At 40.7% G+C, this 13,177-nt stretch overlaps 1 protein-coding gene across 2 annotated transcripts in view; it reads left to right on the forward strand.

The window, feature by feature from the left end:
- MYLK4 (myosin light chain kinase family member 4) overlaps positions 1-13,177 on the forward strand; it is a 101,002-nt gene that overhangs the window by 68,130 nt on the left and 19,695 nt on the right. Inside the window, exons 7-11 of one of the 2 annotated variants that reach the window (XM_080655971.1) lie at positions 1,453-1,523; positions 3,295-3,423; positions 4,026-4,178; positions 7,254-7,332; positions 9,490-12,047. In XM_080655971.1, the coding sequence (XP_080512097.1) occupies positions 1,453-1,523; positions 3,295-3,423; positions 4,026-4,178; positions 7,254-7,332; positions 9,490-9,549 (492 nt within the window). In that variant the 3' untranslated portion in view covers positions 9,550-12,047. Of the gene's footprint in view, positions 1-1,452; positions 1,524-3,294; positions 3,424-4,025; positions 4,179-7,253; positions 7,333-9,489; positions 12,048-13,177 lie in introns of those variants that run through there. The other variant, XM_080655972.1, reaches the window with a different exon arrangement.

Raw genomic sequence — 13,177 nt, forward strand, 5'->3', positions numbered from 1 at the left:
AATAATAAAGGCAGCAGCTGGACAGGCCATTAAAGACCAGTCATCCTTTCAGAAAGCTCCTTGGAAGGAAAAAGGCCAAAAATATTGAGTGCTTATCATGTGTAGAGGAGCTTAGAGGTGACTTAAAAATGCTCTCCTTTATATTTTTCTCTGTTTTACAAATCTTATTCAATGAATATACTTTAATTCCATAATTAGAAAAAAATAACTTTTGAAGTGCCCTTGAAATTGCTTCTTTACATTCTGCAAACAATTTTGTGTGTGGTGTCATAGTAGGCTGACAACTAGATAACTTTATACATGATTGATCAGTTATTTAAGCATAAAACCAAATGTTCTTATATGGCACAAACTTCTCAAAAGTTTTTTCTCAGAAACATCTGTTTTAGAGATATTTTAGAAAAGATCTTCCAAAGACATTATACCTAACCAAATGGACTATGTTATTTCATAAAGTGTTTTCTGAGTTTCTGATCTCATCTGAACCTCCTCTCCACCCAGACAGGATCCCACCTAAAGGATGGGACATGGGATCCTAAGTATTCAATTACTCAGCTCATGGTCCCCCTCCTCCCCCCAGCAATAAGGGAAGAGTTGGGATGGATTAGAGCTTGAGAATCCAGGCAATTTGTTGAAAATTTTCTCTTTTATGGATAACCTTAACTTTAAATTAAATCTCTCATATTTCTCTGACCTAAGCTTTTCTGTCCTAACAAATGTAGGTACATGTGTAAGACATTCTGTAAACAGTTAGTGCTACTATCTACGTTTCTCCCTCTTCACCCCAAGACTGTCGGATTAGCAGGGCTAAGTGTTCCCAGAGTCAAACTCCAAGGGAACACTTAGTCAAGGGTGTTAGGCATTGAGACCCAACTCAGTAAAACTTTGGAATTGCAGAGAATGAAGAATGAAATGGGGGAAGTCTTCCTTTGACACATGACTTTCTCATAGACCAAAGCATAAAGGAAAATCTGGAGGTCGGAGAATTCATATTCTACTGCATATTCAGGGTGGTTGTTTAAATGAATCAGGCCATTTCTCTTAGAATTCATAAATCCTTGGGTAAAATATTCCTCCAAGAAGGGAAATTCATACTTCATAATTTTAGGGGGTCAGATGTCAGGTCTGAGACAGCCCCCACAGTGCATTTGGAAAGTACTGAAGCAGTCCCCTTTTTCCTTCCCTCATGGAGGCCTCCTGCCTGACCTCACATCATGGTAAACTGCAGGAGCAGGGGGGATAACAGGCGGGGTAATGCAAGTTTGGCATGGTACCCAAAACCTCGTCTACCACATAATTAAAGGAGAAAATACCCACACAGACAAGCCAGCCCCAAAGTGAAAGGCCTGCTATGTTTTTCCTGAGCATCGTTGTATTTTTAGTCGTGGTTCAAGGACAATTTGAGTGAATGATGGTTGTTTTCATTGCTAATGTGTCTCTTTCTCCTGGCAGCCTGAGAATATCCTGTGTGTGAATCGGGATACTAAACAAATAAAAATTATTGATTTTGGATTGGCCAGAAGGTAAGTCTATTTGAACATAGGTGTATGAATGGAGTTAGGGAGCACAATGAGTGCTCTTTCTTTGTAAGGACAAATCTGATAGATATATCCCTTAGTTACATACCCTTATTTAGATTTACCTTAACAAAAATTATGTTTCAGCTTTACCTTGCTGACTTTGGGATTTGAATGTTTAGAAGTTTCTACAGTGCATAGAAGAAAAAGATAAACAATTAAAACCCAATACAGGCAGTCCTCGGGTTAAGTCAGACTCGATGTATGTTGTTTTGTGGTTACATTGCCATCTCCCATTTATTTATATAAAAGAAAAGTTCCGTCATTTCGACGTATGTACATATGTGCTTTATATTTTTTATTATTTATTTACCACAAGTAAAGGTAAAAAATTGTTAACTTTCTTTTAAATTTTTTTTACTGTTTCACTTCATTACTGCTGTGCATGTGCTCCATGTGAGTGATGTAGGTGTTTATGTAGGTAGGTTCCAACTTACGGTGAAAATCATGTTACATCGCGCCATAGGAATAAATCTCCAACATAACTTGAGGACCTACTGTACAGTGAAGTTATTAAATTTAAAAACATTAATTCAGAATTTGTAAGAGTTTGTCTGTCTTTTATATTTGTTCCATCTGTAACGAGATTTACTTTAAAAAATAGTCATAGTCTAAACAAGATAGCAAGGGGTTCTGAAACTTCTAAGGTTCTGAAGGGAACAAAGAATTTACATGCACTTCAACACATTAACAATGAAATAAAACAGATGTTGTAAATTATTGCATTTAATGTATTCTATATAATAAAAGCCAACCGTCTGTTCAACCAATCAAAGTGTAATATGCTAAAGATATGCTAAGGCCACTCAACTGCTCAGTATGACGTGCACTGACCACCAAAGGGCTTCGACCAGTAGTTTAGTTTGCTGCTGGGGTCTGGCCAATCAGAACTGAGCGAGATGGGTTGGACGTGCCCTGGAGCCTTCCCATGGTCCCTCCTCGGCCCTGTTTTGCACCAGTGGGGTCCCTCGGCTTGGCCTGTGCCCTCTTGCAATCCAGGACCCCTCAGGGGATGTCAGAGAGCCAGCTTCAGCCTGATCCCACAGGCCAGGCTGAGGGACCCCACTGGTGCACGAATTTGTGAACCAGGCCTCTAATTAATCAATAAGGGTTTATTCAATCCATCTACTTGTCAAGAATCACATAAGTTTTTATTTGGTCACTAGAGGCCCGGTACACAAATTCGTGCATGGGTGGCATCTGGCCGGCCAGGCCCCAATGGGGGCCAATCGGGACTGGGCCCACCACAGAAGGTTGGCCGTCCCTGCTCCCGATTGGAAAGGGGCTGATCAGGGGTGGAGCTGGCCAGGGGAGGGGCCACAGGAGGTTAAGGGAGCCAATCAGGGCCCCAATCGGGCCAGTTGGCTGCCACAGTGCACATCATAGCAACCAGTTGTTCGGTCATTCTGGCGTTCCTGTTGCTTGGCTTTTATATATATAGATATTCTATAATTCAGGTGCTCTAATTATTCTGAGTGGCTTTTCTCATAACTGTTTTAGATTATTAGATTACTAAAATTTTATTGTATGAATTATGACTTAAAACTCTTAGAACTTCTTCACAAGTTTTTGACACTTTAAAGTGATTTCCTTTAAAGTCTATTTATTCTAAATTTGTTGTATGGCTGAAGTCATTTTGTTTATAGACTGTGTCTTTTCAATTTCCATGACCTTTGATTGCCACTCACCATCTCTCCACTTGTCTTCTAAATTTCAGATACAAACCCAGAGAGAAGCTGAAGGTGAACTTTGGAACCCCAGAGTTTCTTGCCCCTGAAGTTGTGAACTATGATTTTGTTTCATTTCCCACTGACATGTGGAGTGTGGGGGTCATCGCCTATATGCTGTAAGCAGATCACCAATCTCCCTGACACTTATTCTCAATCATCATGCATATTCTATGAGGTTTTGCTATTTTGAATGAAAGCTCTAATTTAGCTGTCTTAAGAATAAATAACACCATGCCATAGTCAACTACTTTCTAGGCTCTGTTGCATGCTGTGGGTGAAAGAAGTAAATTCCTTCCCTGACCATCATCTGAAAAAGTAACTGTATGTCTTCTTCACTGGTCATTTCAACTCCTAGGACACCACCCAATGCCTTAAAAATAAATTTAAAAAACAACCCTTACTCCCTAGAGGTGACACTCCCCGTGTTTGCCATGTGCATGTGTGACAAACCATCTCAGCCATTACGTGCTGTAAGAGGAGGTTGTGCTGGTCTGTGAGATGCACAGTCAGGTGTGGCTGCCACTTGGGTCCCTGCAGTTCTTTAACAGAAAGGGGTTGGGGGGAGGTAAAATGTATATTTTTATGTTTAAATTATGTTTAAATATTAGGTTGTTTGCTTTCTTTCATTTTTAAATGATGGAACCACAGAAAGCAACCTATTTATGAGGAGTTGGAAGCAGTTGAAAAAAATACTCACTCTGGACCCTGTGTCTTGTAGACTTAGTGGTTTGTCCCCCTTCCTGGGTGATAATGATGCTGAGACCCTGAACAACATCCTGGCCTGCAGGTGGGACTTAGAGGAGGAAGAATTTCAAAACATCTCAGAAGAGGCCAAGGAGTTCATCTCTAAGCTTCTCATTAAGGAGAAAAGGTAACCCCAGCTCATCCAGGGTTCTGGAAGAAGTTGGGGCTGTAGAGGAGCAGTATGTCACCAGGACTATTAGAATTAATGACAGATAACTAACATAAATTCCCTTTGTGAAGTTGCTGATGCTTGCACCCAGTTGTAAATAGGAAGAGTTGATGCTCTTGACCCAATTTACTGATATATGGGACTGCTTTGGTCATGAGGTTTGAATGGAGCTGCAAAAACTCCAGTCTTTGTCTTTTGCAATAAGGCTTTTGCACTAAAGGGCTCTCGCTGGGCCTCAGTGACTCACTCTCCAAATGAAGGTTTTGGGATGAGTTATTTCCATGATGCCTTTCACATTTACGAAGCACGAATACAGCTCTGTGTAGCTGAACACTTAACTATTATTTCATTTGAGAACCTATAATGGGTCAGACTGTGCCAGGACATTATCTCTTTCAACCTCCACTCAATTCCATGAGGTGGAAATTATCATTACTGTTTTATGGATAAGACTCTCAGGAGTTTGCCCAAGATCATACAGCTAGTAAGTGGTAGAATTTATAATCAAACACAAGCCTACCTTCCTCCAAGGCCAGTCACTTAACTGTTATGCACTCCATGGCCTTCTATTTCCTGCCATGATGAAATAACATTCATGTAAGTTTCAGTTGGTGAAGAAGAGTAGGCTGGCCTTTTAGAATGATGGACAGGGGAAGGACATTGCCATTATCCTACAAACACAGTTTTAAATGGTTTTATATCTAAAACATAGTACAGTAGGTAGTAGGTAGTTTTTAAGATTCTCAGGGCCAACAATACTTGCTTTATTGTTTCATTATAGTTTTGGCTTTTAAGTTATTAATAAGCATGACTGTGAACCAATACAGAGGAGGGAGCAATGGAGGGGCTGGCAACACACAACATGGGAAAGGGTCTGGCACAGTGCCTGCCACACAGGAGGCTCTTTACCTGAAGCAAGTAGGTAATTACCTACAGTCTGCCAGGGAATGTGTCTTGGGCATTGAGGGCAGATGTATAAAGCCCAGCCCCTGCCTTTAGGTAACTCATGATCTAGTAGAAGAGATAGGTATTTAAAAAAAATAATTCGATGTGACTAATGCAAAGATAGAGTGTATTGACAAGGGCCAGAGCTGAGTCCTAAAGGGGAGGAGGACTTGGCCAGGCTGGGGTCTCAGTCTGAGAGGAGGGTTAATGAACAGGCACCGGCTTTATCTTGAATGGAAAGGCACATTCATGGAAAGCTGATGTTATTATCATTATTTATAACACCAAATGCCAAGCAGTAAACAGAGGGAAAACATCAACTCTATCAAATCTTTGATAGATGAGAAATACAAATTTACTGAGAACCTATTTAGAGATATAGTAAGTCTTCACTTAATGTTGTCCATAGAAAACTTGGACACTTGGAAACTTGACTTAAGTCAAATGACATATACCAAAACCAATTTTACCATGGGTTAACTAACAAAAGCATGAGTTAAATTCCTATGGCATATTTCTGGTCACAAAAGCACCAACAAATTTCTAAATAATGACCAAAAACCAAAAAATGAAGGTGAGCTAATATATATTAAGAAAGATTAATTAAAAACAAGGACATGCCCTACTTATTTTAGTTCAGGCTTGAAAGTGGCTCAGGGCAAAGGTGGAACTCATGCTGGACAGGATGCCCTTCCATTGCAGGGCACACTAGACACCCCACATTCGCTCAGACGGGACAGTGCAGACACTCCAATGCATGCACGTGCACATCTCTGGGTTGTGGAAGGAAACCGGAGTGTCCAGAGGAAACCCTTGCAGACAGGACAGAGTACACATGCTACAGACCGTGTCCCCAGCTGAAATTGATTTTTTCCTCATCAACGTATAAGGAAATGACATTGAACTAAATGACATTATTCGAGGACCTGTTGTATCCATTTACCTGTTCTCTGGTTTGATCACATGGAGATCCTCAGGTGCGTGGCTGTTATCACCATCATGTTATCACTGGGAGCAGTGAAGCAGTCAGGACTCCTCAGGGCAGATTCTGAGCCAGGCCTGTTGCACCTCAGCCCCGTGCCCTGCTGCTCCCTTTGTCTGCAGGTTTCATTAACACTGAAGGAGCAGCAGATACACATTTGGGCAGAATGACAACTAGTTAAGTATTCATGTCAATACCTGATGAAACTAAGGCCAACGTTAAATATTACCATGACAGAATATAAAATACTCTCTCCCAATACTTACATTAACTTTCCACCTATTTCTCTACTTAACTCGTTGAAACTTTTTAATTAAAAAGTTAGTAATACATATAATTAAACAGTTTTAATACATCAATTGCTTTTGCAGTCATCAAGAATCATTAGCATTTTGTCCTTACAATAATAAACATATGTTTATTCTTCAACTGACTGAGAGCTCAGTTTATGAAGCTCAGACAGTACATCAAGAATATAATATCCTCTCTCTATATAAAAGCCTAATATGCAAAGTGTCCCCTCAGGAATTCAATTGACTGGGAGTTTGATTACTTGCTATGACATGCACTGACCACCAGGGGGCAGAGAGGAATAAAGGGAGATCCTGGCTGGCAGCTGCTAGGGACCATACCTGTGCACGAATTTCATGCATTGGTCTTCTAGTGTATAATAAAAAGGCTAATATGCAAATTGTCCCCTGGACTGGGAGCTAGACCAGGAGGTGGGGCCAGCCAGCCAACTGCCCGTGGCCCCTCCCCCCAGCTGGCCCCGCCCAATTGGCCCCTATTGGGGCGGGCCGGCAGGACCTGACCTGTGCACGAATTCATGCACTGGGCCTTTAGTCTACTTATATTTGAAAGTAGATGTTCAGTTATTAACAAGAATTTGGAATTGTTGCCTTGTTTTGTCTTACCCATGTTATTACCCTGGTTGAATTAGATGGTAACCTGCACGACACTGACAATTTCAGAGCAGTCAGAATGGCCTGGGAACTTCACAGTCTGCATCCGGTCTCCCAAAGGCAGTGGCCAGAGCTGAGCTTGAATGGCAGGTGCAGGCCTCATCAGGCATGTTCCCACTAATAACCTTCTGAATTTCCCTTTAGTTGGCGAATAAGTGCAAGTGAGGCTCTCAAGCACCCTTGGTTGTCAGACCACAAGCTCCACTCGAGACTCAAAACACAGGTAACCAAGGCTCTTCTTTGTTTGGCCTCAGTTTTTTGATGATCAGATGCTTGAAGAATTTTAGCCTTAAGAGAGGTTCTATTTAATTCCTTTTCTCATAGCCTTCAAATCTATGCTAGTGTTAAATTGCTTAAAATGCTTTTATTGACCAGTTTGTGTTTTTAAAATAAATGTTAATTGTGTTATGTTTATTATTAAACCTTTGTATCTATTATAAACTATGCTATGCATATATACTTAAACACACAAACACACATATAGCATAGGTCAGTGGTCGGCAAACTCATTAGTCAACAGAGCCAAATAGCAACAGTACAACGATTGAAATTTCTTTTGAGAGCCAAATTTTTTAAACTTAAACTTTTTCTAACGCCACTTCTTCAAAATAGATTTGCCCATGCCATGGTATTTTGTGGAAGAGCCACACTCAAGGGGCCAAAGAGCTGCATGTGGCTCGCGACCTGCAGTTTGCCGACCACTGGCCTAGGTCAAATGAACATATAAAGTTTGGGAGACTATATCAATGTATGTTATGTCTCCTTAAAACAGAACTTAGAATTTCTAACTTCTATGCTTATCTGATTTAGTCTTCTTTGGCACCAAAAACTATTATACTCAGCTTGGTGCAGATATTAATGTAAGCATATGTGAAGGATACTCTTACCAGAGACGAAATGAAGATGACAGAAGGATTTATTGAGAATAATTGAGCCCACTCCCTGCAATAACTTCTTGTAATAAATTCCTTATCTACTCTTATGGCCTTAATTACCATTTATATTCTGACTCACCCATCTGTCCCTTCAGCACAGATTTGTTTCCTGAACTTCAGGTACACAATCCACATGTGTACTGACATTTCCACTTGGATCTTCTCCTAAATTGAACTCATCTCCCCCCACCTCACCTCATCCCCAACCCATCCTAGAGTGACCCCACTTAATGACTTAAAGGAAATCTTCATTTTTCCCTCTTTCTTCCTCAATCCCCTCATTTCATGCTTAATTTATCCCCAAGTTCTGCACATTATTTCCCTAGTTACTTCTGGAATCTGGCTCCTCTCCATCCGCATGGTTATTCTGGTCCAGGTCAACCCTCACCTGAACGAACATGATAGCCTCCTCTAGATTATCTCCATTCAAGTCAATGACATGGAAGCAGATGTGTAGCATTTAAATAACTTTATTAAACACTTAGAATGTTCAACTGAACAAGATACATTCAGAGCAATCAGCAGTTTAAGTCTTCAGGCTCACTGAGGGTAGGTGTGACGCGAGCATCTGGCCCCTGGGTAGCATGAATCTGACACACTTTCACTTCCTCCATCTCTGCTCCTCATCCTCCCCACTCCCTGGGGTTCGGAATGGAGCTTTTCCACTGACCAGCAAACCTTGGAATGACTATACTTCAGGTACTCATTTTTTCCACGTTCAGTTTTTGAAATTAGCTTTGCTTCTAAATTCAGCATCAGTACTCAATTTTATTTGCGTCTGAATATACCTTTCCTTGATAATTGGTACTGATGGCAAGTAAAAATAGACATATTACCTATTCTGTACCTTACTCAGACTACATAAACTGCTTATTAGGGTTACCAACCTATTTTGGGCCAATTTTCCACCAATGTATTTTTATCTAAGCTTATTGGTGTCTAAATACACTTTGACATGGTAGGACAATATGGAAACCACAGCGGATAATTAATGACATTATACAGTTTGGAAAGTATTTAAAAATATTTTTTAAATGATGTAACAGCAACAAAATCATCTTTTTGTTATTCTATCTGCTGGTACCTAAGGTGGGTAGATATTTCAAGAATGGTGAGGATTAAAAAAATTCCATTGGATAAAGCTAGTTCATTTTTTTTTGAATTTTTGTTTATTTATTCCCACTTGTTTTAAAGTGTGTTTTCTAAATTTTATAAGGGTTCATATTTTAAAAATGAAAAGGTAGAAAGAGGCAAAATTTTACATTAAGGGAGATGTTACAAGAGTAGTAAATCCAAAAGGACAGTTGGTAAAACCAGATGCAAGATGTTTAATTTTACAGTTACTCAAGTTATTGTAAAATTTTCTCTGATCTTTCTAATGACAACACTGAAATAAATGCATTATATTGACTATAATCATTTTTTTTTTTTTTTGGTGGAAACAGCACAGTGCTAAGGCAGAACTCGGTGGGTATACTTTTCAGGAGACCAACAGTGAGGTTTGAGTCCACAGCTGTTCATGGTCCTGCTTGATCCAAGAATTAAAACCTGGAAGATCTGGCTGAATGGAGGGACTTTATGTCCCCAAAATAACTCCCCATAAATGTTTGTGTCAGCTCGTTTGAATTTCTAGCTTGAGTAGTAGACAGCTCTGACTTTCATTTCTGCATTTGTCATTTACATTTCAACCTAATGAAGGCAGTCTTGCTGCATCACCACTGCTAACTTGAACCAGTTTTGGAAAAGGCCACCAAATTGTAGTAAAATCCAGTTTTTGTCTTTGTCTTACTTGCTTCCTCTGCAGTACTTGACCCTCTGATCTCTAGTCTGTTTTGAAAGTCTCCTCTGTGGTCTATGACACTGCCCTCCTAGCTATCTTTACCTAACTCTGATGGAATTTCTTTCTATCCCCCATGAAGTGTCTTTTCCTTTTGCTCCAGACATTGCTTATCTGTTCTTGGCCCATTGCTCTCCTCAGTCTACCTATTCTTTTTAAATTTCTTTATTGATTAAGGTATTACATATATGTCCTTATCCCCCCATTACCCCTCACCCCCCATTTATGCCCCACCCCCCTGTTGTCTGTGTCCATTGATTAGGCTTATATGCATGCATATAAGTCCTTTGGTTGATCTCTTCCCCTTACCCACACCGTCCCCTACCTTCCCTGAGGTTTGACGTTCTGATTGATGTTTCTCTGTCTCTGGATCTGTTTTTTGTTCATCAGTTTATGTTGTTCATTATATTCCACAAATGAGTGAGATCATGTGATATTTATCTTTCTTTGCCTGGCTTATTTCACTTAGCATAATGCTCTCCATCTCCATCCATGTTGTTGCAAATGGTAAGAACTCCTTCTTTTTTTACCGCAGCGTAGTATTCCATTGTGTAGATATACCACAGTATTTTAATCCACTCATCTGCTGATGGGCACTTAGGCTGTTTCCAAATCTTAGCTATGGTGAATTGTGCCTCTATGAACATAGGGGTGCATATATCCTTTCTGATTTGTGTTTCTAGTTTCTTGGGATATATTCTTAGAAGTGGGGTCACTGGGTCAAATGGGAGTTCCATTTTTAGTTTTTTGAGGAAACACCATACTGTTCTCCACAGTGGCTGCACCAGTCTGCATTCCCAACCAGCAGTGCACAAGGGTTCCTTTTTCTCCACATCCTTGCCAGCACTTGTCATTTGTTGATTTGTTGATGATAATCATTCTGACACATGTGAGATAGTACCACATTGTTGTTTTGATTTGCATCTCTCTGATGATTAGTGGCTTTGAGCAGGTTTTCATATGTCTATTGGCCTTCATTCTGTCTTCTTTCGAAAAGTGTTTATTTAGATCAGTTGCCCGTTTTTGGATTGGGTTGTTTATCTTCTTTTTTTTTGTTAAGTTGTATGAGTTCCCTGTAAATTTTGGAGATTAAACCCTTATTGATGATATCATTGGCAAATATGTTTTCCCATGCAGTGGGCTTTCTTGTTGTTTTGTTGATGGTTTCCTTTGCTGTGCAAAAGCTTTTTATTTTGATGTAGTCCCATTTGTTTATTTTCTCTTTAGTTTCCATTGCTCTAGGAGCAGTATCAGTGAAGAAATTGCTTCGGCATATGTCAGAGATTTTTCTGGCTGTGGATTCATCTAGTATTTTTATAGTTTCCTGTCTTATATTTAAGTCCTTTATCCATTTTGAATTTATTTTTGTGTATGGTGTAAGTTGGTGGTCTAGTTTCATTTTTTTGCATGTATCTGTCCAATTTTCCCAACACCATTTATTGAAGAGACTGTCTTGACTCCATTATATTTCATGCCTCCTTTGTCAAATATTAATTGAGCATAGTGATTTGGGTTGATTTCTGGGTTCTCTATTCTATTCCATTGGTCTATATGTCTGTTCTTGTGCCAGTACCAGGCAGTTTTGGGAACAGTGGCTTTGAAATACAGCTTGAAATCTGGTATTGAGATCCCACCTACTTTGTTCTTCTTTCTCAGGATTGCTGTAGCTATTCGGGGTCTTTTTTTATTCCAGATGAATTTTTGGAGAGTTCTTTCTAGGTCTGTGAAATATGCCGTTGGTATTTTAATGGGGAGTGCATTGAATCTATAGATTGCTTTGGGTAGTATGGACATTTTAATGATATTGCTTCTACCAATCCATGAACATGGTATGTTCTTCCATCTGTTTATGTCTTCCTCTATCTCTTTTTTCAGTGTCCTGTAGTTTTCCACGTATAGGTCTTTTACCTCCTTAGTTAAGTTTATTCTTAGGTATCTTATTTTTTTTGGTGTGATGGTAAATGTGATTGCTTTTTAAGTCTCTCTTTCTGTAAGTTCATTATTGGTGTATAGAAATGCCATAGATTTATTGGTGTTAATTTTGTATCCTGCTACATTGCTGAATTCATTTATTAAGTCTAATAATTTTTTGTTGGAGTCTTTAGGGTTGTCTGTGTACAGTATCATGTCATCTTCAAATAAAGACAGTTTTACTTCTTCTTTTCCAATTTGGATGCCTTTTATTTCTTTCTTTCTTTTTATTTTTTATTTTTTTTTTGCAAAAGCAAAGAGCCTTTAATCGAGCTAGCTGGAGCTCAGTCCCACACACACACACTGGCGCAGCGGCGAGGTGGAGAGAGAGAGAGAGCCCCAGGCCCCAAACGCGCTGATTTATAGGGGGCCTGGGAGAGGTAGGAGGGGTGAGGTAGTGTGGCCTCCGCTGATTGGTTGGGGTCAGGTTGCACATGGGGGCAGGGCGCGGCTTACTTTCCTCTTGCATTTCTATTGGCTAATTCAAAAGTGTGGGTTGGGCTCTTGGAGAGGTTCTAGGGCGGGAACCTGACTCCACGAGGTGGAGGACATGGAACAAACGGAACATGGAGTCGGTCTCTCCCCGCCCGTTCATTCCCCCCTTGTCTTGAAACTTACAGGCCCAATCATGGGTCGGTTTGTATTTCTACTGAACAACATTCCTGGGTCACAAGGGTACACCATCCCAAATTCCCTGCACTGATAAAATCGGAGTCCCCAAGTCTTCCCGGATCACAGATGGGTCCGCTGACCGGACGTGAGTGTGATGGACCCGGGTCGCGACGCCATCTACCTTGAGAGCGGTGGGGGTCATCAGCACCACGACGTAGGGACCCTTCCAACGTGGCTCAAGGGTCTCCCTGCGGTGTCTCTTGACGTAGACCCAGTCCCCGGGCTTATGCTGATGAGGAGTCGGGGCTGGGCCGGTCTCGTAGATAGCGCGGAGGTGCGGCCAAATGTCCTTGTGCGCCCTCTGGAGCCCTCTCAAGGAAAGAAACAGTTCTTGACTTTCAAATTCTGTAAGAAATTCGGCTTTAAGGTTAGGGATAATAGGGGGTGGCCAGCCAAACATGATCTCATAAGGAGTAAAACCCAGGGTGTAGGAGGAGTTCCTAACCCAGTAAAGGGCATATGGAAGGAGAGCCACCCAGTTCCCGCCAGTCTCCATGGTCAATTTGGTAAGGGTCTCTTTTAGAGTTCTATTCATCCTCTCTACTTGCCCTGAGCTTTGGGGCCTATAAGCGCAATGCAATTTCCAATTTGCCCCAATGGCCTTGGCCACTGCCTGCGTTACCTGTGAGACAAAAGCTGGTCCATTGTCTGAC

This window comes from Plecotus auritus, assembly GCF_963455305.1.
Source record: "Plecotus auritus genome assembly, chromosome: 2".
NCBI lineage: Eukaryota > Metazoa > Chordata > Mammalia > Chiroptera > Vespertilionidae > Plecotus > Plecotus auritus.